This window comes from Bombyx mori, chromosome 3 (genome assembly GCF_030269925.1).
Source record: "Bombyx mori chromosome 3, ASM3026992v2".
NCBI classification, from domain to species: domain Eukaryota; kingdom Metazoa; phylum Arthropoda; class Insecta; order Lepidoptera; family Bombycidae; genus Bombyx; species Bombyx mori.
The window spans coordinates 7,632,838-7,660,825 of record NC_085109.1 but is presented as its reverse complement, the minus strand read 5'-3'; the positions used below and the strand labels follow the sequence as shown (position 1 = coordinate 7,660,825).

At 37.1% G+C, this 27,988-nt stretch overlaps 2 protein-coding genes across 5 annotated transcripts in view; one reads left to right on the top strand and one right to left on the bottom strand.

Annotated features, from left to right (window-relative positions):
- LOC101738678 (cytochrome b5 reductase 4) overlaps positions 1-9,875 on the top strand; it is a 59,346-nt gene extending 49,471 nt beyond the window's left edge. For all 4 annotated transcript variants that reach the window (XM_012695150.3, XM_038021569.2, XM_038021581.2 and 1 more), the window contains 5 exons: positions 124-340; positions 715-902; positions 3,281-3,381; positions 6,157-6,246; positions 6,887-9,875. In XM_012695150.3, the coding sequence (XP_012550604.1) occupies positions 124-340; positions 715-902; positions 3,281-3,381; positions 6,157-6,246; positions 6,887-7,118 (828 nt within the window). In that variant the 3' untranslated portion in view covers positions 7,119-9,875. The remainder of the gene's footprint in view (positions 1-123; positions 341-714; positions 903-3,280; positions 3,382-6,156; positions 6,247-6,886) is intronic.
- Positions 9,876-10,173: 298 nt separating this feature from the next.
- Positions 10,174-21,656, bottom strand: LOC101739090 (FAS-associated factor 2). Its single transcript, XM_004931730.4, has 7 exons — positions 21,288-21,656; positions 19,745-19,994; positions 19,466-19,649; positions 18,767-19,036; positions 17,680-17,854; positions 14,441-14,578; positions 10,174-13,985 (listed from the first exon to the last, which is right to left on the bottom strand). The coding sequence occupies exons 1-7, from the start codon at positions 21,420-21,422 to the stop codon at positions 13,827-13,829; spliced, it is 1,311 nt and encodes a 436-aa protein (XP_004931787.1). The 5' UTR covers positions 21,423-21,656; the 3' UTR covers positions 10,174-13,826.
- Between the last annotated feature and the right edge of the window lie 6,332 nt (positions 21,657-27,988).

Below are 27,988 nucleotides of genomic sequence, written 5' to 3'. Positions count from 1 at the left end.
TGAATCTAGAATAACCGCTCGAAGTTACTAGAATAGGTAGTAAAAAAATGTTCCTTATCAGTGAACAGAAAACTGGATGAGAACACAACAACCTAATTTTAATTATTCAGTTATTTTGTTAAGGTAATTGCACGTAAAGTGGAAAGCAGTCTCTGGAAAGGCTGCGGTGAAGTAGTCCTAGGTGTGCCAAAGAAAATCTCTTCGCCTAGAACAATGGAATGTCGTATAATGCGAGTAGATCGTGTGTCACACGACACTACATTGCTTTCGTTGACACCTAAGGCTGGTCCTGTTCTCGTGCCTCTCGGGCACCACGTACGGATACACGAGCAAATGGAAGGTAATACGCGTAAAACTTTCATTTATGTGAAAGCAAATAGAGTACAAGATTAGGTCACCATTATTAACCTTTTAAGTAATTCCGTTTTGATGTATCTCAAATTTCCTTGTTCCAAATAATTGAATTATTAACGGTTTGTTATCTTTAACAATAATAATTTTCTCCCATCCATTAATTGATTAGGAGGCAACCCGCCATTATTATGACGCATCGCTCATAGGGAGCTTTTGATGTGTCGGCCGCCGGATCCACTGTAGATAGATTAGAGATAAATAGAAGATTGGAGTTTAGTGGAAGTATTGTATTTTTTATTAGAAATGATGTGCATTTTGTTGTAAGCAGAGGTTTTACGATATTGATTCTTTTCTTCGCAGGTTCTGAATTAGTCAGATCATATACTCCCGTAGGCGAAGGTTGGGGTGCAACTGATGACGTGCTTTCAGCTTTAAGATTAGCAGTGAAGAAATATGACTCAGGTGCAATGTCTCCGCTCTTGGCCTCTCTGAAGATTAGTGACGTGGTTACGTTATCCGGACCATATGGAAATTTTGAATTATCAAAGGTTTGTTTTGGTGTTTTATGTAATAAAATATACGAACCCGTGAAAATTTTCCATCTACTAAAGCACATTAAGTGTCGTGTGAACTCTTACGCCTACGCGCCTGTATGAGTAACATATTTTTAAAAATTAATTAATTAATTTATTTATTTGTGAAACATTTTCATAGCGTGCGTACGCTATAAAAATGTTTGACTTACGAAATTTGGAAATGACCTGCTCATTATAGTTGCTGTTTAATCAGTAAATATAAATAAAATAATAAGATTTACTATTACTGCATGGATCGATGAATGAGCTACCATTCTACTAATGTTAAATTAATGAAACTTCTTTTACTAGTATTTACGAAACTATATAGTTCCTTGACGAACTAACTGGAAAGGAAATAAAAATAACAAAATAGACACGAGATAAAACCCTAAAAGTAATTTTAAATATTTATGTCTACGACTTGTGACACCCAAAGAAAATACTATAAGAGTTGAAGAATTACCGGAACTCATAAACAATAAAACGTGAATGTTTCATTCATTTTGAGATATGAGTTTAAAGTCTCAATCGACGGCTATCGCACCCTTCACAGCAGATCGAGTGAGTTCATGGCAGAAACACGCGTGGCGGTGGTACCTAAACTTGCGGGATTACTAAACAACTTGCCACTACTCAACGGCGGATCCAGGGGGGGGGTCATGGGAGTCATGACCCCCCCCTGAGCTAGTTCCAGGACTTGAACTAACTTGGACTAATTGAACAACATCATGATTTATTTATTATCTATTGTTATCAAAATTAAATTATAAGTTCTTAACTTGCCCACGACTATGTGACCCCCTCCTGGCGCCAAAGCTGGATCCGCCCTTGCCACTACTAAGTACAGCTACCTTTGTTGATTACACGTGCTAAGTATTTCCTTTATAATCTAATGGCCGAAATAGGCAGACAGTGGTACAAAACTTAGCGACCATAAACCAGCCCATTGAGCACACAATTTCGGTCCCTTTTTGAGGGCTTAATTTTATTACACGAAGTTTTTCCACCATAATGGATTGGCATAATAATGTTAATTTATTACTTACAAATATCGGTAAGCGCCCGAGGGTCGTGTCTCGGTATAATCACATGATTATGAATTATACCATACAGTCTAGTGGAGCTATGGGCATGTTCTGAAAGATTCTAATTCCGATATTGAATTGATTCTTTCATAGGTATTGGATCTCGGAAAATTCACAACAAATAGATACGAATCTTTAATTCATCATATCGTTTTATTCACGAAATATAGAGAGAATGATTATCCTAAATGGAAATTCAAGAGCCTTCTCATCTTGAAGTGTAACAGCAAAGAAAAAAATATTTACTGAAGGAATTAAACTCTACTCCTTACGATCAGACAAGTTTTTGTACTTACATAAAATTGTCTAATATTTTAAATTGTAACGTCATGTTACAGTCACGATGAAGCAGCGCCCGCGGTCGCTTTAAAAACAAGTATATTAAAAATCAACAAAATACAACGCACCTTCATAATATAATAAGCTATAAAACACCTAAATCATCCGTAGAACGTCTTCAAGATTTATTTATGAAATATGAATACGTGAAGGAAAAACTTTGTATCCCGTTTTACGAAAATTGCGCGGACGGAGGAGTATGAAATTTCCCACACTTATAGAGAATATAGAGAAGGAGTGCAATGTTAATATTTTTTTCAAAATTATGCCTAAAAAATACATTAAATTAATTTAAAAAAAATATTACACACACTACCATGTATGTGACGCACACACGCATGCATACTATTTATTTAATGTCAAACTTTTGTTCTTGACGTCTGTGGTCAAATTGAGAATAGATTAAATATTGTTTGTCTTTATTAATATTTTTCTATAGTGTACTCTTGGCGAAATTTGTGATTATAGAAGTATAATAGTCTTTGAATCAATAGTGTACAAACTTACAATTTCAATTAATTATAGTCGAATTTCGACTACTGCGGGACCACTAGTTTATGAAAAATGTGTCGCATATATGTACCGCATTTCTTACAGGATTCAAGTTTTGAGAATTCTGTTACGCGCGCAGTGAAGCAACCGGTTCTTACCCATAGACGCAGCTCACTGAGTTTCTAGCCGTATCTTCTCAGTGGGTCGCGATTTTTGGTAGATTCTGCGAAGCACTGCTCTTGCTAGGACTAGTTTTAGGAAATCCTCTCAGGTTGAACCCGTGAGCTCACTTACCCGTCCGGGCGTACCTGAAATAGCCTCGTAGGCTACCAGCGAATGTGTAGGGGGGGAAAAACGGCTCTTAGTAACGGTATTTTAGAAAAAATGTAAGCTAATAATGTGTCGATTTATATTATCCGTACTTTATTGCAGTTGAAAACGGTGAAGGTAATGTATCTTATAGCCGCTGGGACCGGCATTACTCCGATGCTCGGCCTCGTGAAGTTTATGCTGGCGAGATCTAACCCCAGATGGTACGTTGCTCTAGTGAAGTAATAATTTTATGACACTTGTTCGCGCAATATACTACACTCGCGAGCAAAAGTTTGGAATCACTTACTTGAAATTGGTTCCGGGCGATCTTGTGTACTAAATATTTTTTTTATAATCATAAAAATGACATCACTTGGAAGGTTCAACTCTTAACTTTAAAAAGATACCGATTTCATTAAAATCAAGCCAGTATTTAAGAATCTATCCCGGATTAAGTGAAGGAATAACGAAAAAGACGTGTTTCAATTATTTGATATGTCGCGAGTTGCGACCTATTGACCCCTAAAAAAAAGGACCTGTTATCGGATTTTCTTTATCAGTCGACTTTCACCTGTTGATCGGTACACATCTCCGCTACTTTTGACCCTTTACCTTGTACGACAATGGAGACAACACCTACAGAAGCAGCACAAATCGTAGTCCTATTGCAAGAAGGGCTCAGCCAGCGGGTTGTCGCTCGTCGGCTCCACATAAGCCAGACCTCTGTTTCGAAAGCTTACAAGCGCTTTCGGGAGACTAGTGGCTTTCTCCCGAGACCAAGATCTGGAATGCGCCGGTGCACATCGGAGAGGGATGATCGTTTTATCGTGTCAAGCTCTCTACAAAATCGGCATTTACCTGGTGTCGACGTCCAATAGGAGCTCCGAGATGTTCGTGGGGAAGCAGCCAGCGAGTGGACAGTTTGTCGACCACTCAAGCAAGTGAATCCGACTTCAAAAAGACCTGCCACAGCCCCGAAACTCACGGTAGCTCACCGACAAGCATGCCTTCAATTTGCTCGCACCCATCTTGATTGGGAGGTTGAGCAATGGAGGCAAGTCCTGTTCTCCGAGGAGAGCAGGATATGTTTACACGGTAGTGACCGAAGAGGTCAGGTCTACAGGCGGCCTGGGGATTGATTTGCGCAGTACTGTTTCACTGAAACACGGGCTTATTGGGGCGGCTCTTGTATGATGTGGGCCGGCATTTCCTTCGACCGTAAAATCGAGGTTGTTTTCGTGCCTGGCGGGGACCAGGAGGCGGCCTAACTTCGAACCAATACATTTCCGATATTCTACTGGAACATATCGTTCCCTATGCGGAATATATCGGTGATGACTTTCTCCTTATGCACGATAACGCTCGTTGTCACACTGCCCGTGTAACAACTGAATACCTCAAAGAAGTCGGTATCGCCACATTGGACTGGCCAGCGCTCAGCCCTGACTTGAATCCCATTGAGCACGCGTGTAATGAACTGAAGAGGAAGGTTCGTGCCAGAACTTCTGCTCCTTCATGTCTGAATAAGTTGAAATCGGCGTTGATTGAGGAGTGGGAAGGTATCCCATAAGAATCAATTCAGAAGCTGATCAGGTCTATGAATTATCGTCTTCGAGCATTTAATAGGGCGAGGGGAGGGAACACAAACTACTGATACTTCATTTTAAGGCTAAATAAAAATTTTATTTATTATTTTTTGTTGTTTTATTCAATTATTATTTTTCCATATTTCCTTGCTTTCCTACCTCCTTCACTTAATCCGGGATAGCTCTTTAACTCCTGGCTTGATTTGAATGAATTTGGTATCAATTTAAAGTTGACAGTTGAACCATTGAAGTGATGTAATTTTTATGATAATTAAAATTTTATTTAGTAAGCAAGATCGCGCGGAACCAATTTTAAGTAAGTGATTCCAAACTTTTGCTCGCATGTATATTTAACCTCAATCCAACTACCAGGGAAATGGCGTTGCAGAATACGTAAACAACATAAAACGTAGTTGTAATAAACCTATGTGTGAGTGTAAATATACATACGACATAAAACTGTTTTTCAGTTTTGTTATATTTATGTTACTATGAATGAAAAATGTTTATAAGAGTCCTTTTCTGTTATTCTCTGTGCACAATAGAGAAGATCCCTTACAAAGTCGTCGTGGCCTAAAGGATAAGAATAAAAAAAAAAATTGCATCATTACTGGTGGTAGAACCTCTTGTGAGTCAGCACGGGTAGGTTCCACCACCTTGCCTATTTCTGCCGTAAAGTAGTAATGCTTTTCAGTTTGAAGGGTGGGGCAGCCGTTGTAACTATACTGAGACCTTAGAACTCATGTCTCAAGGTGGCATTTACGTTGTAGATGTCTATGGGCTCCGGTAACCACTTAACACCAGGTGGGCCGTGAGCTCATCCACCAACTCAGCCATAAAAAAAATAAAAAAAATATCAGCAATCGACACATTGTTGAAGTAGCACTGCAGAAAAGGCTCGTTCGTCATAGCAGTATCAATATTAAATAGATGGCGCGTTAACCCTCAGACACAGCTCACTGAGTTTCTCGCCGGACCTTCTCAGTGGGTCGCGTTTCCGATCCGGTGGTAGATTCTGCGAAGCACGGCTCTTGCTAGGGTTCGTGCTAGCAACGTCCTCAGGTTTGAGCCCCGTGAGCTCACCTACTAGTTAAGGTTACGCTGATATAACCTCTCAAGGCTCTCAGCTTAGGTAGGAAAAAAAAAAATGGCGCGAACTAGTCTCGACTAGTTTCCGTCACAAATGAGTGTATTCCGTGTATTTTCTGACAGTCACCGCGAAACGTGATCGGCCTTGACTAGTAGGCAATCAAAATCGTTGCGTGATAGCCATAAATTCTGACTACACGTTACCTTCATTTGCATACCTTATCAATTTTAAATATGATAATCAACAATTAGTATGGTAGTTTTCAAACACTTTATTTCTGAATAAATTTAATTTAAAAATAAAAAATTTGATCGTTTCAGTGAACGGGTGCATCTGCTTTTCTTTAACAAAACAGAACAAGACATATTATTTAATGATATCCTTGAAGATATAGCGAAGGAGGACGATAGGTTTGTATTTCATTTTTTATTTCGAAATATGTTTTTAGTAGGTAAAGGTACTTAAATCCACATTATTTTGATTATGTTGTTTACTAAATGAATGGGTATGATTAGCTTGACTTTAAATAAGCCTTATTAGTCATAAACTCGTTAATGTATTAGCATATTACTCGTCAAGTAATAAAAAAAACTCAAAAGTTTTTAAACTTGTACCGCTGTTGCCATTTGAAAAAAAACCACTTTTGTTTTAATAAAACGAAAACATCAGTATCAATATTATTAAACTAAAAATTAAACACAGTTGGCAGGGAAGAAATAGGTCCTTAACTGTCTTTCCATTGCCTGTTTAATTATGCCATCAGAATACCTGCATAATAATTGCAGTAATTTAAAATACTTACTTAATTACCTAATTGAAGTAATTTTAACAAAAATTAATGTCTATCTTATCACTGGTCAAGTGAATACACATGACACTGCTTTTTTTATTTGGTGAAATGCGATTCTTTGTTAATAACTGATAACAAATTAAAATTGATTACGCTTCGATTTCTCTACTATTATATTTTGTAGGCCTTCTTTAAGTCCTTAATAAAATAGTTTTTTTTATAGGAATGCACATACCTACTCAATATGTATTATTTTTCAGATTTGTTGTAACAAATATTTTATCCAATGCTGGTCCATCATGGATAGGACACACAGGAAGAATATCCAAAGAACTACTTAAAAACATATTCGATAAAGATTCCATGAAATGTTATACAAAATGTACTCATTACGCTTGCATTTGTGGACCAAATGAGTTCACACATACTTCACTAGATTTGTTGAAACAAGAAGGCATGAAAGATAATTGTTTGCATGCGTTTATGGGCTAAGGATATGCTCTGACGTGAATGTATATTGAAGAAATTAATTCTGAATTTATCGTGATTTTAATGAAACATTTTATTTTGTCAACTGAAAAGATATTATTAAAGTTTTTCACAATAATGGAATAGATGTGGTGGTTTTGTTACGTAATGGTATTACTCTAAGAACTTAAATGCAAATCGGATTCTTTAATAGATCCAAAAAATAGAATTGAACTAGATCGCAGTATATAACCAATAAAATTGCAAGATAAAATAGATTATCAACATACGTTGTCAGAAAGAGTGGAATAATACAAGTAAATGCAAAAAATATATCATCTAGATTTTAATACTTACTGAAATAAATTTACTGCAAAAAATACCTTTACAGAATTATTAATTATAAATATTATGAAATTCTTACAAAGTAGTTTTTATTGCTGTAAGACTATAAAAACACAAATAGGTAGCAGTATAGTTAATATTTACAGTTTTTTTTTAGCTTTCAATGAAACTAGAGTAAAAATTCAATGTTGTTATTTCACAAGCTTAGTTAATTGTTATTTATAATGAAAGCTAACTAACTTTCGAAAATAAAACACGTACACGAGGTTGTGCATTTTTTCAAAAACTACCACTTTAATAATATAAATTTAATTCTATTAAAATAAATTCAGAACTTAAGTATACCTGTTGTAATAATAATGAGGTTGTTAGAAACAAATAAAATAATAATATAGAATTAAAAAAAAAAACAATAAATGAGTCGTCTATTATCAAAGGCGGCAATCTGTACATTTGGACAAAAAATTTTTATTGATATGTCAATACAGATTTATTTGAATATAATCGTCTCCTTCAAAGAATACGGTTCAAAACCTGCATTAAATAAAGGTTAATAGTTAACCTGTTATTTATCTAAGATGTCGTTCCGAAGAGTTTTGTGACTGCCAATGGAATACAAAGTCAATAATTCGTTTTTCTGATTTACCAATCATTGTCCAAAAGTCAGATTGCCGCCTTTGATAATAGTCGACTCATATGTACTTGCATTTGCAGCAATTGTTAATTTTGTATGGGAATGGAATGGCGCAGTAAAAAAACATTTGTAAATAGATCGAAAATTCGCAGTTATGTTATATTGTATCTGATTCTGTTCTTTGAAGAATTAGCAAATGTTTCCAGATAATGTGATTCTGTGTCTGGATTTGTCTCTGTTTCTTTGTTTATTATTGCAATTATCAAAATTAAAAAATGGTCAAAAGCACAAAAAGAAATTGAGTAATAATTATGGATTACTTAAATGTGTAAATACATTATGTAAGTAAGTAGTCTTAAAAGAAAGTGTGATAAACTAGCTTTTTTAGATATTAAAATATGTCACAGTGTAAATAATTATAGTCATTTTGTGATTGTTGTAGGCATAATTCATTGTGATTCGGATTGTTAGAATACCTCAGTGTAAAAGAAAGACAAAATTATAGTCGTTTATATCGTATTCGATACATTTATAATTTGTAAATATTCCATCCAACGTCTTTTTAAAAATGTGAATCTTTGTAAAGATGAGTCAAAGTTTAATTTAAGGAAAATTGATTATAATGAAGAAAAAAAATTTTAATATTTTAATCACAAATAAAAGACAAAACACGTCGTTTATCGTGAATGTGCTAAACACGATGCAAAACATCTAGATCTTATTATTGTCGTAGTAAACAAACGTGCATGTTTTTAGGTACCTACCTATATATTATTTTAATATTATACCTATACAATAATTATCCTATGCCTATTTCTGCCTTGAAGCAGTAACGCGTTTCGATTTGAAGGGTGGGGCAGCCGTTGTAACTATACTGAGACCTTAGAACTCATATTTTAAGGTGAGTGGCCGCATTTACGTTGTAGATATCTATGGGCTCCAGTAACCACTCAACACCAGGTGGACTGTGAGCTCGTCCACCCATCTATGCAATAAAAATAAAAATTATGACCAACAATTTATTAAAAACGATCACAAAGCTACAGATTAACTCGTACTTACCTAAATTCAACAAATTACGTAGATTATAATATTTATAATACGCGAAATATAGGGTTGTATTATGATAACTGTTCATTGTAACTGTAATAGATTATAGCATACTGATTATAATATATAATATACTGCGCAAACACCCACTATAATTCATATAGATATTTTTGTAATACAGAAACTAATAAGAAAAATGTAACCTATTAAAGCTTGAACAGAAAAGTAACATTACTAATCGATAAAAGACAATTAATGTAACGCATAGAAAATAGTGAGTGTCTACAAGGCTATTTATAGTTCGAACGACTTCTTAATCACTTAGTTGTCTCAAGCACGGAAACCACGGAAACCACGGTACAGTTTAACATATCAGTGAAGATGTTACGTTGATCTTTTAAAATTAATACTTCTCACGTGTCGACAGCTTACCTAACTTTGGAATGGCGACGATAAAATACCAACCTTGACAGCATACAGTAGGACTTTAATAAATACAATTCGGAATGCCTAAATACTTAAATTAATTGGACACAATACAAACATGTTACTTTGTACAATTTTGATGAAGTAGGCTGTGTGGATAGAGGGGACGGTATCGTTATCCCAATAAAAACACATGATGACATAGTGTAATTGAATTTAGTGTTGCCAATATGTAAAAGTGCCTACATTCCAGGTTTTATGTTGTTTTTTTTATAAGTTTATTTGTGTTAAATTCTATAGAGTTCAATAAAGTGTTAGAAAAAGTATGTATGCTTTTTATTCAAATCTTAGTTTAACGCTAGTTAAATGAATCTATGTTTAAAAATTCAAGGACTTCGTACTAACTCGTATTTACACGATTCCATAAAATGCAATAGTATCTAGGTACACCTGCCTTTCCTACTTATATTTTGTATTTCGGCAATTAAAGCCTATTTAGTGACATATATATTATACAAATCAAAATTAGTGGTAGGTCCAACGGAATAGTGTCTCAAGCCACTAGTGACAACCAATTAAAATGTTATAAAAGCTGAAGTGAAAAAATAAAGTAAAATACAGAAATAAATGAAAAAATCTTTATTCTATTTTATAACAAAACATTAGGATTAAATGCAAAACGTCTTATTTCGACTTAAAAAACAACATAACATTACATTAACTAAAATTTCAAGCCAAACGTAGAACGTAGGTCTGCGCGTTGAATGCAGTAAAGGACTTCAAAAATCACAGTCTAGTAGTGTGCCAAACGTAGCTCGTATAGATATAGACTTTACAATATGTAATCACGTAGCGTTTCGTTTTCATTATTTTATTTGAAACATCAAATGTATTTTGAAATCGTTAAGCACAGGAAATGGCAAAAAAAGTGCTCAATATTATTTTATGTCATTTTCTATTTATTTTGAAAATCAACACTTAAAAGTTTTTTTTAAAGAATACTAATAATGTTTTCTTTACATGTTTTTTTTATTTTATTTCCATGTGTGAACCTGGTTAGATCAAGTCTCATGGTCTAAAGGATAAGACGTCCGGTACACTCGTATCGAGCGATGCGACTATGCCGGTGTTCAAAACCTGCTGGCAGGCCCATTAGACAAAATCACTAATTCCTCAGTTCTACATTCAACTCGCGGGCCTGTGTGAGGGCATAATAGAATTATTTTTTGTTTTACGTTAAGATTTGTGAAGTAAAAATAAGCTCATCTGTTTACCTAAATAGGTAGTTTACAATTTTTAAATAAAACTCTGATCATTAGAACCATGAATCGTTGACAAGCTATTGTACTTTTATAGATAAAAAAGAAATAAAATCGAAAAAAGGTTCTGAATACAGCTACTGGATACTAAATTACATCACTACAACATTGACATCATATTTGGAATTACAGTTAAATATAAAAAAATAAATCAGAAAGAAATGTTCGATTGTTCTCTAAATTAAACAATCATCGTAATTTTTAAGGCATATTTCATATTTATATTTGTTTTGTATGATGACTACATTTAATTTAAGCATTTACCAAATGTATCCTACATAATAATTTACTGCCACCTTTTTATACTATATTTACATTTTATACTTTTAAAAAAAACAGAGACATGTATTTATTTGTAATAAAAAAAATACTAAGTAGGTATGCAAATCGAACAATATTTTTAAAAAACATTGTCAAAAACTTATTTAAAAATTTAATATCCATCTTTTACAAAATTAGAAATGTATATTATTAAAAATAAATAATTATCGGAAAACTAAACGAATTAAAATAGTATATATCGGTGTCGAATACCACTTTGACCAAATCCTATTATTTCAATAACTTTGTCAAGTACTAAAATAATATTGTTGGCCACGTGAATGTCCGTAAAATTCGGAATAGGAAATCGATGATATTCACAGCAAAGTCGAGAATTTCCGGTTACTGCTAAATAAGATTAGTCTATCCGATATTAAAAATGCAACTGTTTTAGTCGGCCTTCTTCGAGAGACCCGATCTGTGTGTTTGTAAACGATATTTTTTAAAAGGCTTATTACACTTGGCTAAATTTAGTCGACTAAATTCAGAAGCAAATTTAGAAGCAAGTTAGAAGCTTCTGATTACACTTCTAAATTCAGTTACTGAATCAATTGTCAATTTAAACGCGACGAAGTAGGACGTGTCGTAAGCGGATGTAAGCGGTTGGCCCCAGCATTGTCTAGACAACAAAAAATTGGTCTGTGGGTTCAATTGAAACAAAAAAAAGAAAAAGAAGAATATGGGTAAAGAAATATTTAATGCTGCGCGGAAAGTTAGCAAATATGAACATTATGAGTGATTTAGAACCAGCAGACTTCAGAAATTATCTACGAATGGATTCGAGATCCTTTGACCTAATAAAACCTTGTGACACCGTTTATTCAAAAGCAGGATACTACCCTGCGAGATAGTATAAGTTCAAAAGAAAGATCGGTTGTAGCATTAAGATTTCTTGCAACAGGAAATTCGTATGGAGATTTAAAATTTAGTTCTTTAATATCCCAACCCCTGCTGACAAAAATTATCCCTGAAAAATGTCGGGCTATTTATAAATATCTGGCATATTAAATAAAGGTGACAGAAATAAATACTTTTTATTCGAAAGTAAAAAACAAACTAAAACGTTCTTACGCACGGAGAGCTATGGGACGACTGAAATCATTAAGTAACTAAACGCGATTACACCTTCCTAAATGCGTTTCTTATTAGTCTTCTATATGATTTAGTCAGTCAGAAACCATCCTTGCTACTGAATTTAGTAGGCTAGCTTACTGAATGCTATTACATTTCACTGAATTCAGTCGACTAAATTTAGCCAAGTGTAATAAGCCTTTAAGCCAGAGAGTGCAAATGATTTCCCGAAAGAAATACAACGTGAGAACGAGATACAACGAGACACAATTTATTAATATTCGCCAAGACCGCTGGTTCATATCGTAAAACATCTTAATCTATGTACATTGACAATTAATTTTAACATTCAATATCACATTACTAGGAGACATAAAAACTAACTACAATAAAATTCACACGGGGAAAGATGTAATGTAAATATAAAACTTAAAATATCTTTTAAAAAACCCCAAAAACAGACATCACTATAGGAATTAGATACGCTACATTCAATTTTTGTTTGCAGGCTGCTTAAATAACTTAAGCTACTGCATTTATAAAATCTAGTTGCATCTGCTCGTTCTTTGTGGATTTATTCATTTGCCTTTCTTACTGTATTTTTAAAGTTTTCAAATGAAGGGAGAAATTTGATAATGCCTAAATGATTATCTGATGCTTTCAGCCTCGTTTTTTATACATTGCCTCAATAACAAGAGTATCCTATATTATGAGCATTGTAATCACACTTCTATTAAAATCTGCAATCGGTCCTCTAATTTTAATATCTACGGGTGGTCCAAAAATCAACTAGTATAAAATATTTTTTTCATTTTTTTTATTATACTAATATAGCGCCATCTTTACGTTGCCTATGATTCGTGTTCAAGATGTAAACTCGAATAAAATACATGTAAAAATTTAATGTAAGAGAACAATCTCCCGACGCCGAAACACCAACCACCTTAGCATTCATGGAGAACAATTATTAGGTATTGTTTTAATTTATTATTATTTTTGCTCAAAGAAAAGCATTAAGCGAATCCGCAATGTAAAGCTTACAAAAGTCGGGGTCAATGCCCGCACTTTGTCATCACGCGCCAACTGGTGGAAGCTTACCGTACTCGAGCAAGTCCTTTTCGAAGCATCACTGATTTTGAATTGTGTTGTACATATTTGTAAAACGCAATCAAGCATTTTTACTATGCCAATTTATTTTATTTTTATTTTTGCAAATGATTAACATCTGTTTTGTTTTTCAGAAGACCGAGCTGATTTGTAATACATTAATCCTATTTCAGACCCTTTAGAATCGTCACATTTCATAAACACATTCATCATCGGGAGAAATTCTCTTACACCGCCTACAAAAAATTCCGAGAGAGAAACAACTGTCCGACGGCTGATCACATGGATTACAATATCAATAGTCATAAATGTATGAAAACCGATTTTGGGTACCACACTCTTACACAACAAGGAAGAAACATTGACCCCAAAAAGTTACTACAAAAAAAGAGCATTCCTTACAAACCACGACACTTTATTACCAATTTATATAAAACTAGAATGTATACATATTCGTGTTCAAGCGTTGATATCGTTAACGAACAACACGTCTCGATCCTTCAGTCCCACGTCCAACAAGTTGGACGCTCCTCGGGCTAACACGCGTTTGGGAAAGTTTGTCGTTATCTCGAATTCTTCCGGAGACTGCGGATGGCTGAACACAAAGTCGTATAGATCCTGTAACGTGTTCACAAATTAATATAATTTAATTCTCTTTTTGTAACAGCAGCAGAAAGTATTTTTAATTTTCATTGCTTCGATATTAGACCTTAATATTATCGACACACGTTCCATTTTTGGGCGTACCAGTATATTTTGAGGTAATAAATTTTGTTTGGTTATTGTTAGCCTTTTCCAGTGACCACGTAAACCATCTATGCGTCACGAACAATAATACTATAGTATGCTAAGTAACATTAAACCAAATTGACAGCTGTTGACTAAATCGGTAGTTATTATCGACATTACCATAATTAACTAGGTCACAGCACTACCGGATTCCTTAGGATTGACACGAACTCGCGCGCCTACTGTATTTTTTATATCGTATCTTCTATTCAATAGCCTGAATGTTGTTACAATGTAAGTTTCTCTGGGCTTTTAATAATAGTTAACACAAAAAATGTATTTACCTGAGTGGTGTGGAAATGTGAAAATCTGCGAGTGAGACGTTCGCCGTCTGGCAGACGGATCAGAAGCACCACGGTGTCAGCGCCGCCCGACGGCTCCAACGGCAGACGAGACGCCATCGCTTTACGAGCCTCCACCACCTGAACAAACCGCACCAGCATTCGACATTAAATTATCGTAATAGGCTCTAATGCATTAAATATATCTATGTAAAAAATTTATGGTATATGATTTATTTAAACCAGTCCATGTAATCTAAAAAAATCTGTTGTCTAAAGAAACTGAGAAATAGGAAATATACGTTTTAATTTATATTAAACAATTTATTTATTTATTTATTTATTATATCCATCCTTGTGCTTCTGATATCAAGATTTATGTTATATTGTCCATCCAGATTTTTATATCTATATACCTAGTCAGGTCATAAATTCTGTCACATGTTTAATGTAAAATAATTGAAACAAGTTTATTCATTATGTAACCATTCATATCCCAAAATGAACTTAACAAAACATAGATTCTTATGACACTAAAGTTTATTCAAAATGACCTCCGTGATTTTGAATACAGGCCTTCAATCTGCGCGGCCAGTCGTCTATCTCAGCACGAACGAGGTCCATGTCAATATCGGCGGCTGCCTTAATCAAAGATGTCTTGAGTGACTCCAAATTGGGATGAGGCTTTGAGCACGCCTTTTCCTCCAAGTGTTGCCATATCTTGTAATCTAACCACTGAAGTAGGAAACCTATGGAAATGAAACGTCAACAAAAAATTCGTGCCGCTGTGACGTCATCTGGCCACAAAACATGGCGGTTTTAGTGCTGCCCAGAAGATTTTAATGTTAGTAGGTTTTATCGATAAACGTTCTTGGCTCATTTTAATTTAAATATTGTTGAGTGAATGTATTTGTAGAATTTATACTTTAATAGGAAGTAAGTATATTGTTATGTGCAAAGATGATGTGATTTAGATATTATGTAAAATCTAAGACGAGATCGTGCTTCAAATTTGCCAAGTAAACGATATGACGATTTTTAAAATTTGCTACACTGATTTTATAAAGTTGTCGTTTGCCGCAAAACATAAAGATATGGCGTAGTACAGTGCCATCTGCCCATTTCTAGCATGCTGAATGTTATCGTATTTTGAGTACGTGTTTTTCTTAGACTATTACAATCTATTTCAATTGTTTTGCTGACTCTAAAGTCCGTAACACACTACCGCAGCGCACCTCAAGGAAGGTACGCCGCACCATTTGAATCACTCTCACTTGAGAGTGATTCAAATTTTAAACATATCAAGGGACAGCCTGATAAAAAAAAACACCTACAGAACATTTATTCGTTAATAATATTACAAACGCCATTCCTTGTGACTTCCTCTCTAAAATCACTTAATTATTAAATATTTAACGAGTTGACAATAGTGTTATAAAACTATTTTATTAAAATAGTTCCGACGACTTTCTTGAGATCCTATAAAATATGTTTTAATTATTATTTTTTGTATGTTTTAAGCATGATAAAATAAGAAATTTTATATAAGCAATCATATTAAATCGATATCAAAGTCAATAAATACTGTACAACCCAAAACAGACGGCCGAACTGACGTGACAATGACATTTGGCGCGCTAAACATGGCGGATTTTCGGCCTCATTAGACGGAGACGGAGACATTTACGTATATTCATGTTTCATTTTATGTACGCACTGAAATACTGTTATATTGTTTTCCTGCGAGTTAACGTGCTGAGTAAGAACGAGATAGATATATGTTTATGTATGTGCCTTCAAAATGGGTGCTATTTATATAAGCAATTGTACGTATAGAACAATATGTCGTGTCCCTACTATATAGGTCTATGAATCTAACGGATTCAAATCTGGACTGGAGGAGGGCCAGTCTTCGTGCCGGATGAAGTCGATTTCACGCGCCGCCAGCCAGTCTTGTGTGCTCTTCGCTCTATGAGCTGGCGCCGAATCTTGTTGGAATACCCAGTGCCTGTTATTGAACATGGTATGAGAAACAGGTTCCACAAGGTTCGTCAGGACTGTATTTTGATACACAACTGCATTCGTTTTTACACCTTTCTCACAAAAATGTACCTCTGTTAAGCCCCAATAAGAAACTCCCAACCATACCATGAGCGAGGATGGAAAATGACCTCGTTGGACACGCGAAATACGGTTGCTCGGTTCTTCACTACTGTGTGCGTACACCTTATCATTTTGTTTGTTGTAGCTCTCTTCTACGGCAAAAATTTTTTCATCCGAAAAAAGAATTTCCCGATATATTTTTCCCGCGTACCGCTTCAACAAAGCGCGGCATCTCTTCAGGCTCAGGTCCATTAGACGAGCATTCAAACGATGTCCTGTTTTTCTTCGATATGCCCGAAGCCCTTAATCTTCATTTAACACCCTTTTCACCGTGGTTCTGCTTAACCCCATCTGAAGGGCCCACAGTTTCTGCTTACGTTTGGGATTTCTTTGAATTCGCGCCTTCACAGCTTTTATCACTGCTGGAGTCCTAACAGACCGAGGGCGACCACTTCTTGACCTGTCATCTACACTAGAGTCTTCATTATATCGTTTGATGGTACGATAAACGAATCTTTTGGTTATATTCAAATTTTTCAGTATGTTAAAAATTTGAATTGGCGCGTAACCGCAACGATGCAACGCAATAACTGCAACACGGTCTTCTTTAAGCGTCCACTCCATATTTAAAAATGACTAAAATTCTAAAAGTATACATTTTTATTTTCATGAACAATTCGAAATTCGAATTCAATAAACTTTTTTGTGGCCAGCATTCTAAAAGAAAAGTTTTTACTGTGTGACAATACTTATGACCTGACTAGTTACATATATATAAAAATGAATTGCTGTTCGTTAGTCTCGCTAAAACTCGAGAACGGCTGGACCGATTTGGCTAAGTTTGGTCTTGAATTATTCGTGAAAGTCCAGGGAAGGTTTACAAGGTAGATAAATATGAAAATGCTCGGAATTAAATAAAAATAACAATTTTGTTTTTCCTTTGATGTTTCTCCCGTCGGACGGATTCCTTTTGTTTGTTTTAAGTTTATTTGATACAAAAGTTAAGGTCTTTTATTTATCGATTGAGGCACTACGAAGTCTCCCGGGTCAGCTAGTTATATATATATTCATTCATTCTTGTTAATTCGTGAAATAAGAGGGTAGTTGGAATTGATTAAAAAAATGTATTAACTGGCAACCTCTTGTTTCCGGCGTTCCTCTTGCTCCAATTCCTCTAAGTACTGTTGTTGCTGTAACTGTTCTAATTCACGGGCGGCCGCTTTTCGTCTCTCCTTCTCCTGGTCGGCCGCGAGGGATTCGGCGTATGCTTCGTCCTGGGCAGCCCTCAGCCGCGCTGTCACTTCGCGTTCCACTCTGGTAAATATATTTCAAATATAGATAGGTTTGTGCACGAGATTGGAGTTTTATTAATTGGTTTGATTAGTGGACGAGATGATTGGATAGACATTTATAGCGTAAACCCATCTTGAGACATGAGTTGTAAGGTTTCACTTTTAACAGGGCTGCCCCACCCTTCAAACCGAAACGCATCACTGCTTCACGGCAGAAATAGGCAGGGCGGTGGTTCTTACCCATGCAGACTCATAAGAGGTCCTACCACCAGTAAAAGTATTTAAACCGAAGAAAACCTTACCAAGACTTCCTAACACCCGTAATTACGCAAACTATGTATATTTTATTTTTAATGCCTTTGTAGGCGGACGAGCATACGGCCCACCTGATAGTAAGTGGTCACCGTCGCTCATGGACGTCAGCAATGCCAGAGGCCGAGCCAAGCCGTTGCCTACCATAAAATATAATAATTTTATTATAATAAATATAATAACTTTGCGGTTATGGTTTTTATTACACGATGATATTCCTTCACTGTGCAAATCAATCGTGAACATTTGTTAAGTACGTATTTCATTGGAAAAATGGTACTTGTCGGCGGGATTCGAACACCGGTGCATCGTTACATACGAATGCACCGGACGTCTTATCTTTTAGGCCACGACTTCAAAATCATCAACTAAGCACCCCACGAATTGTACCTACTTTTTTTTAAAGTGATAAGCACAGACCAAAACTAATATTGACATATTGTTTTCTTTTAATTCGTCAGCTTGCGCCACTGAAAGCCACATCTGAAACCACATTCGAATTTTTAAATTCATTCTCATCTGTCCGTGCGCAATTGGAATAGCTCTGTAGACTAACAATTATTTTATAAAGAAAAAAAAATCCCTATACAGCCTATACTTGAAGATCGTCATGCCGACTTACCTATCCGCTCGAGCGGCAGCCAAGTGACCCTCGTTTTCACTGACAACTTGACGAAGACGCTGCATAAGTATTTCGGCGGAACAGGCCCCTTCACTTCGAGCGACTACAGTCATGCGATGTTCCCGCACGCAGACAACGCACAAAAGAGGATATCGCCGACCTCCCACCGACTGAGCGACGCGCCAACCTTCCCCACTCTCGACTGAGCAACCCCAGAACAATGCATGCGTATTTATATATTGGACTACTTCGGGATCTGCTAATGTTGTTCTGAAACACGACAGATATCATTGTATTAGGGAATTTCATCACTAACAGTTTATTCGAGTAAAAATCATATTAATTGATCTTGGCCTAGCAGTATTAGTTACCAAAAAATATACTTATTATATTCCAAATATAAATAAATAAAAAGGTTAGGGAAATATTGGTGCACAAGACGTAGCCAAAACTGTACAGGCATGTGTTTATTCACAACAAGTGTAAATATTAAATTACATTTATATCTAGCATTAAAAAATCTGAGTATCTCAAACTTAGATTTATGGTTATAAATATTATTTATCAATTTTGTTAATTACTAATACTAAATAGGAGTTCAATTTATTATTATTAAAAATTCCATATTATTATAAATTATTATTACAAGAAAAATATTAATGTTTTTACAAATTCAACAATAAGTTTGATTGTACAAACCTGCAGAAATTCTGTGTTTCTGGTGCAGAATCTGAATGTAAGTAAACAATTAGGAATCTGAGCTCGTTCTTAGCATCGTTTAGAGCTTGAGCATAAGTTCCCTGATAGAAGACTGGGTGTGCATTGAATTTTGTTTGGTAGCTACTGATGAAATTCATTACATCTGCTAATGGATCAGTTGCCACTGAAATATAAAGATTTGTAACGATATTATTGAATTTGTTCATTTGTTATTAATTTATTGAATATATTGCTACTGTTTTAATTTATGGTACTCACGTCTTCTATCATCATTACGTACAAAACTTAAAAGCAAGTTTAATACAGATGAAATTGTACTATAGCACATTGAGACAACTAGATTAACAACATAACGTATTAGGCCCCTGACACCTCCGGGTCCCTCTGGTGGTTCTTCAGTAAAAACTTGCTGTGCAATGTGGTCATGTACAACAGGTGGTGCCCGAGCTTCTGTGGCAAACACAGAGGGGCGCCCTTCTCTAATATTCAATTGTTCTTGAATTGCTACCTACAAATTTATCAAATATATGCATTAACTATTGATATGTGATTTTGACAAAGTCACCATAGAATGGGCAACAGAGTTGAGAATTGAGAACAATGCAGTTGCCTACTGGCGATTACTGGTGGCAGGGTGTCTTGTGAAGCTGCACAGCTAGGGACCACCATTCTGCCTATGTCAGCCACACATTCTTGCATTCCTGCTTTAAAGATGGGACAGCCATTGTACAATACAAGTGAGACTCTGAGCTCAAGTCTCAAGGTGGATAGTCATATTCACATTATGTCTATATCTATGGACTTCGGTAACAATTTTACAGCAATGTGATGAGCTGTAAGCAACCCATATACAGAATGCTAATTCTTATCTTTCATCTATGTAAAAAAGGAAAGGAAATAAATATGTATAAAAGTTCTATTTTTTCTTTTACATATGAAAATTTTAAATAGTATATTAGTCAAAATCATTAAAATATCAAGGTCCACTTGACTCCCTTGTCAATTACTAAAGATTTCAATTTGTTCTAGCAAAATTATTTCTATACCCAGAGTCTTGATATTTGAAGCTGCATGTGAAACTATGGCTTCACTGTGACAAACAGATGGAGCTCAGTCAACACATCAAAAGCCTTACAAATCGGTTTAAGTAACACATCTGACCCTAGTCAGTGGACAGATAGAAACAGTTCATACAAATGAACTAAAGAGTATATTAAATCTCTCTCTATAATCACAAAGTTCTCACATATACTATATCTTCTGAAGTATATTTGATTTGTCTATGAATAATATATCATTCAAATCAGTTTTGAAAATGGAAGTTAGCAATATATAGTATACATCAACCGATTATACTGAGGGTTGAAAGGTTATTTGATTCAAGCAACGTTTCTCTTAATATGCAACATTTATCTTTGTAATTACAGGTGTGTTTCTTACTTGGTATTAGCATCAACAGTTTGATGTTTTTAATTGAACTTAAATTAAGTTTACTCCATTCAGATAGCTGAAGAAGTTATTGTTATGACATTTTTTGCAAAGTTTAAACTCTAGCTCTCTTATAAAGTGGCAAAAATGTCGCTTAAACTAAATACCCTTTCACCTCTCGATACAACATGAATTCAGAAGAGGAAAGGTGCTAAGGCATTTGCAACTTGAGTTGTAAATAGACAGCAGAGTTTTGTTTAACAGTGGTAATTTGAAACAAGAATAATTTTATGACTCTAAGCCACGCTTGTTAAGCTTTTAATAGATTTATGAAGTGCAGCTTTGGCTATAGTGAAACTATTATTATTTTTACCTCTAGATCCCATTGGTGTCTCTGCAAAACATCTCTACATATTGACATGTCTTCAATGCCAGTTAAGTCTTGAAATTGTAAAATTTTATCGGTCTGATCCTGGGTCAAACCCAAAGCATTGTCTTCAAGATCCATTGGCCCAGATTTTTTATTAACTTATTTACGGAAAAAGAAAAAAATTAAAATTTAATCCTATATTACTTATTTTTCTAGTCTGTGTTTGATTGCTAAAGCATACTGCAATTATATTTAACGATTTAAATATTAAGAAGGAAATATTATCAAGAATTTCTTGAGTAAATAGTACAATCAACATTTAATAATTATCAAATGTCACGATTGTCATGTGTTGAATTCTAGTGATAATCTATGTCGTCATGCAATATACCGCGCCGCCAGTCAAATTGCCGTTAATTTCTTACGCTAATTGTAAACGTATCAGAATTGTAGACTACAGACAATCTGAGCTTCTTTAGGTAATATTGCTCTGAAAATAATTACAATCAATCAAACGGCTTGGCTTTACCCCTAATATTGTTGATATTCATGAACAACGGTGATCATTTACTATTAGTTGGGCTGTATATTCACGTCTGCTTGCATTATTAAGAAAAAAGTTCATTTCAACCCATTGATAATAGAGGTTTGACCATTTAGTGCGTCAAAGGACATTGATTTTAAAATAATAATAAAATATGCTGGTTTCAATTTTTGTTTATTAGAATTTTTAACAAATGTAATGCAATGCCTTTTTAAAACTCTAACGGGCTGTACAGTTGATCGATCCAAGAGATCCAGTTTATAGTGTATCGCGTTCAGATCCGGCAGGCTGGTTTTGTTCCAACAGGTTATGCCGGAATACCAGTGCTGACCGAGATGGGCGACGTAGAGCCATTTTGCTGACAATTCCGTCAGCCAGGCGTCCTTGAGGTGTACCGCGCATGTGGTTGCCAAGTTGACTGCAGTCGCCCCTCCTACCCATCGTCTACAGCAGTGATTATCAAACTTATTTCTTTTACCGCCCCCTTTGAAAATCAATTATTTTTCAGCGCCCCCCATTTTTTATACACCCCTAAAACTTTAAAACCACAATTTCATTAATTTAGTTAATAAATGTTGTATTAATTTTAGTAAATGTAGTACCACGTAGTACATATATATTTGTAGATGCTATTATTGTTTCTTCATATTATTATATGTCCGTACATTGCTACAGAGCCTGTATTTACAAATTTGCAAAGTAAAAATGAATTCTTCTTATCAATATGTTTGTTTAAATTCAGAATTACCAAAATAAATTGCTAGTTCACTGTACTATTACTATGCTAATTTATTAGAACGAAACTATTTTTGTTGAATATCTTTCTCATTAATATAAGATTCTCATCATAAGATAATTAAAAATTTATATTTCGACTAGTAAATAATACTACTAACAATAATAACTTATTAAAGTACGAATAAGCTAAACCTGGAAGTCGTAGAGGATTTCATTTATCTGGGCTCCGTCATAGCTAGTAATGGATCCTCCGAAAAGGACCTCAGAAGGCGAATCAGTATGGTAAAGAGAGCTATGTCCCAAATGGACCGTGTTTGGGTGGCATTTTTCTCTACGGCGCAGAGACTTGGACCCTCAAGAAAGCCGACCGCCAACGCATCGACGCGTTTGAGACGTGGTGCTGGAGGAAAATGCTCGGGATTCGTTGGACAGAACACAGAACCAACGAATCCATTCTTACCGAGCTCAAGATTCCAATGCACCTCCGCACTACATGCGCCCGGAGGAGTTTCGAGATCTTTGGACATATCGTCAGAAAGAGAGGTGACAATATGGAAAAGCTGCTGGTAACAGGCAAGGTATGCGGGAGAAGGTACAGAGGCAGAAATCCAATGCGCTGGTCGGACCAAATACGCTCCACTCTCAATACCTCAGTCCACGTTGCTATCGACACAGCCGAGGACAGGCAGGAATGGCGCAAGATGATGCAGGAGAAAGTTATTAGAGGAGGCCACGACCCTCAGCACAGAGGATTATCGACGCAAGAAGGAAGGAAACTACGAAAAATAAATTAATATCATTTCGCATTATAGATAAATATGGGTAATTTTTCATAGAATTTTAGTTTATAATTTAGAACTGGTTCAAATAAAAACCGCCGCCTAAGTCAGCGTTTGAAATAATTAATATCTATACTAATATTATAAAGAGGAAAGATTTGTTTGTTTGTATTCAATAGGCTCCGAAACTACTAAACCGATTTGAAAAATTCTTCCACTATTTGGAAGCTTCACTATTCCCGAGTGACATAGGCTATATTCTTTTTTGAAAAAAATTAGGTATCCTTACTAAAACTCCAATAACCCAAGGTGTAATTTTTTTTTACCTAAAATATTATTTACGTCGCGTGCCCTACGAAAACTATTGATGATAGAATAAAATAATGTACTACGACTTTGTAAAAACATTATTATTTACAAAAAGTGTCGCGACAGCATATGTCTAACTATTTTAGTTATGCCGCAATAAGTATTCTTTTATTTTAAAAAATGCCTTTTCTTACTTGGAGGACAGATCGGTCACGTGTACTGAGCACGGTGGGATCGTGCACAGGTTCCCGGTCCACAGGGGTCGGTGCTCGGCCCCCTTTTGTGGAATATCGGGTATGACTGGGTACTGAGAGGTGCCCTCCTCCCGGGCCTAAGCGTAATCTGTTACGCAGACGACATGCTGGGCATGTCCCGGGGGGGAGTTTTGCTGAGTTTGCTCATCTTGCCACCGCTGGGGTGGCGCATGTCATCGGCAAAATCAGGAGATTAGGCCTCGACGTGACACTCATTAAAACCAAGGCCATGTGGTTCCACAGGCCGCGGAGAGTGCCACCTGTCGATGCCCATATCGTGGTTGGAGGCGTCCGTATCGGGTCGGGGTGCAGTTGAAGTACCTCGGCCTCATTCTGGACAGTCGTTGGACCTTTCGTGTTCACTTTCAGAACCTGGTCCCTCGTTTGTTGGGCGTGGCCGGCGTGTTAAGCCGGCTTCTTCCCAACATCGGGGGGCCTGACCAGTTGACGCGCCTTATACGAGGCGCCCGCGTGGGGCCAGTCACTGGCCGTGGGGGTAGCGAAGTTGCTGCAACGGCCGCAACGCATCATCGCGGTCAGGATCATCCGTGGTTATCGCACCATCTCTTTCGAGGCGGCGTGTGTACTGGCTGTAACGCCGCCTTGGGTCCTGGAGGCGGAGGCGCCTGCCGCTGACTATCAGTGGCGGGCTAACCTTCGTGCCCGGGGCGTGGCGCGTCCCAGCCCCGGTGTGGTAAGAGCGCGGAGGGCCCAATCTCGGCGGTCTGTGCTGGAGTCATGGTCAAGGCGGCTGGTCGATCCTTCGGCTGGTCGTAGGACCGTCGAGGCGATTCGCCCGGTTCTTGTGAATTGGGTAAATCGTGACAGAGGACGCCTCACTTTCCGGCTCACGCAGGTACTCACTGGGCATGGTTGCTTCGGTGAGTTCCTGCACCGGATCGGAGCCGAGCCGACGGCAGAGTGCCACCATTGTGGTTGCGACTCGGACACGGCAGAGCATACGCTCGTTGCCTGCCCCGCATGGGGGGGGGCGGCGGCGTGTCCTCGTCGCAAAAATAGGAAACGACTTGTCGTTGCCGAGTGTTCTGGCATCGATGCTCGGTGACGACGAGTCGTGGAAGGCGATGCTCGACTTCTGCGAGTGCACCATCTCGCTAAAGGAGGCGGAGGGGCGCGTGAGAGATGCACAGGCCCGCCGCCATCGAGCGGGGTCCAGGGAGGCGAATCTCGCCCAAGCCCTGGCCCTCTAAGTGTTTCGGATCTCCCTCACATGTCGGCCTGGGGACCGGCGAAGGGGGCCTAAGAAGACGACGTGCAAGCTGATCTGTACACGTTTTATGCATGAGCATCCGGGTGATGGAAGGCCGGTTATCCTCAACCCACGCTGGTTCTGACCCAGCGGGGTATTCCGTAGGATAGACCATTCTAACCGGCGCCATCTAGGCGGGCTTCGGACAGCCTGCCGACCGAGAGGGCTGGTGGTCGTGGCGCCGACGACCACCAGTCCGGCGTCCCGAGGGGGAGGGTGATGGGAGAGATGTGCTCCGCACTAAACGCTTCACTTTCCCTCCTTTGCCTTTTCATGAGCTCTGTCTCATGCGAGGCTTGGATGCTGGTTGTTGAGCGACAAAAGGTTTTAGTCGGTTCGACTCCGACATGCCCCGCCGCCATCCCCAGTGAAGGGCGGAAGACCGGCGATTTCCTCTTGAAAAAAAAAAGAAAACGTGTGGCACTCGGGAACTGCGGCGGTATAGCTATTGCATAGCATTTTTCATCAACGTATGACATTATAATTAGACAATGATAATTTAATTTTAAAACAATAATAAAACAAGATCACGCTATATTAAACCTTAATAAAGGCAAAACCTTAACTGTACCCTTCATACTCATAAGCTAAACCTCGCGAGAGAGAGATGGGCAGACTTTTCATGATGCGCATGCAGTGTGACGTCACGCCACGCTCTTATTCACAAACACTACACAAGCGCAACATGTGAATGTGTTGAACGCGAGCTACATGGTAGGCGGAGTGAGGGATGTTAGGTTTTTTTCGTTACGGAATTTCATGATTCGGTCGCCGCGCTCAAGGCGCGCGATAAAAGCTATGCAATAGCTTAAAAATGTATGAACTTGTAATAAAATCTCCTTGGCTATACTATTTGTATCTAGCTGGTTTTGGTATCATTAAAAGTTTAAGTTCGAAAGAAGATAATTCCAAATTAAAATTAGGAAGATGTGTGATTTCATTTATTTTTCGTACTGTCAAGATGAGTGAATCTAATGAAGATATTCGATACATTTTAAAATGTTACTACAAAAAAGGTAAAAAAGCAAAGCCAGCCGTGAAAAAATATTGCGATGTTTATGGACCTAGTGCAGTGTCTGTGAGAGTAGCACAAATTTGGTTTAAGCGTTTTCAATCCGAAAATTTTGATGTCAAAAATGCACGTCGCTCTGTTCGCCCTATTACGGATAAAATCGATGCCATTTTTGAAAAAGTGGGGCAAGATCGGCATATCAGTAGTTACGACGTAACTGAAGAACTGGGAATTGACCACAAAATAGTTATGGTGCATTTGGAAAAAACTGGGTACACAAAAAAGCTCACTGAAAGAAACCTAATGAACCGTGTACTCATTTGTGATTCTTTATTACGACGTAATGAAACCGAACCATTTTTGAAGAAGCTGATAACTGGTGATGAAAAGTGGATCACGTACGACAGGAACGTGCGAAAAAGGTCGTGGTCAAAGGCCGGTCAGACTTTACAGACTGTGGCGAAACCCGGGCTTACTCGCTACAAGGTGATCCTGTGTGTGTGGTGGGATTGGAAGCGCATTATTCATTATGAGCTGTTACCACCAGGCAGGACCATCGATTCTGAACTCTACTGCAAACAACTAATGAGATTAAAGCAAGAAGTTGAGAGAAAGCGGCCGGGATTAATCAACAGAAGGCGTGTGGTTTTTCATCATGATAACGCTCGACCTCATACATCTTTAGCCACTCAGCAAAAATTAAAAGAGCTTGACTGGGAGGTGTTACCTTGCACCTTCAGATTTCTACCTGTTTCGGTCTCTTCAGAATTCTTTAGGCAGTGTCAGCTTAACATCACGAGAGGACTGCCAAAACCAATTGTCGCGGTATTTTGATCAGAAGCCCCAAATTTTCTATAGCAATGGGATCATGTCCCTACCTACAAGATGGCAAAAAGTTATCGAACAAAATGGTACCGACATACTTTACTTAAATGCGAAGAAACTATATTAAAAAATGTTGTGAATGTTCTTAAAAAATGCGAAGAAGCTTTTTCCCCAACCTATTAATAAATAGAAATAAAATAGTAAACAATGTTTACAATAAGTGAGCTGTTTAGGCTTACTATACTATTTGATATTGGACGGTAATGGGTAAATTAAGTAAATGAAATTACAAATTTTACAGCGCCCCCCTAATCCACATCAACGCCCCCCATTTTTTCCTGGGCCCCTTAACGCCCCCCTCTAGGTTTCAAACGCGATAACGCCCCCCAGGGGGCGTTATCGCCCACTTTGAGAAAGACTGGTCTACAGCGACCTATCACGCCGAGGATCTGTCTCAGTTGGAGATTGGGCAAGAGTATAGGGAAGTCGTTGGGAGGCTTCAACATCGTCATACATCACATCCTCCTCAACCCGGGCTCTCCTGAAGATTAGGAACGCAGCCCAAAAAAACTGTAGGTATAATAGGAGGAGGAATAAACGCTTCTTTGATTACTGTATGATTGATGCGCTTTAGGCACTGCTCGTAGAATAGATTCTCTACTGCGTAAAGATCAAGACTAGGAGTCTAAAAAAATATCCCACTTCATATTAGATATAAGTGTGGAAAAGATACTTATTACCTAATGTTAGTCACAACTTGTTAGAACTGGCCTTCTTAGTATATGTAACCATCATAAGTTTATATTAAGAAGAATAGTTGTTGCCTAGCAACAATTAGTTAGTTGTATAATTTTATGTAAAGAATAAAAAAGTCAGTATGTACATCCGAAGAACTATATTTCATTATTTAACATAATTACCACAGGTTATGGGCCCAGGTACCGTTATATAAATATATAAATAAATATTTGGA

Excerpts from the sequence above, each read along its gene's own strand:
- LOC101739090 (XM_004931730.4), bottom strand. The coding sequence starts at position 21,422 with ATGGATCTTGAAGACAATGCTTTGGGTTTGACCCAGGATCAGACCGAT. Across the intron at positions 19,037-19,465 it reads GAAACACAGAATTTCTGCAG|AACAACATTAGCAGATCCCG; the intron begins GTTTGTACAATC and ends GTCGTGTTTCAG. Across the intron at positions 17,855-18,766 it reads GCTGCCGCTCGAGCGGATAG|AGTGGAACGCGAAGTGACAG; the intron begins GTAAGTCGGCAT and ends TATATTTACCAG.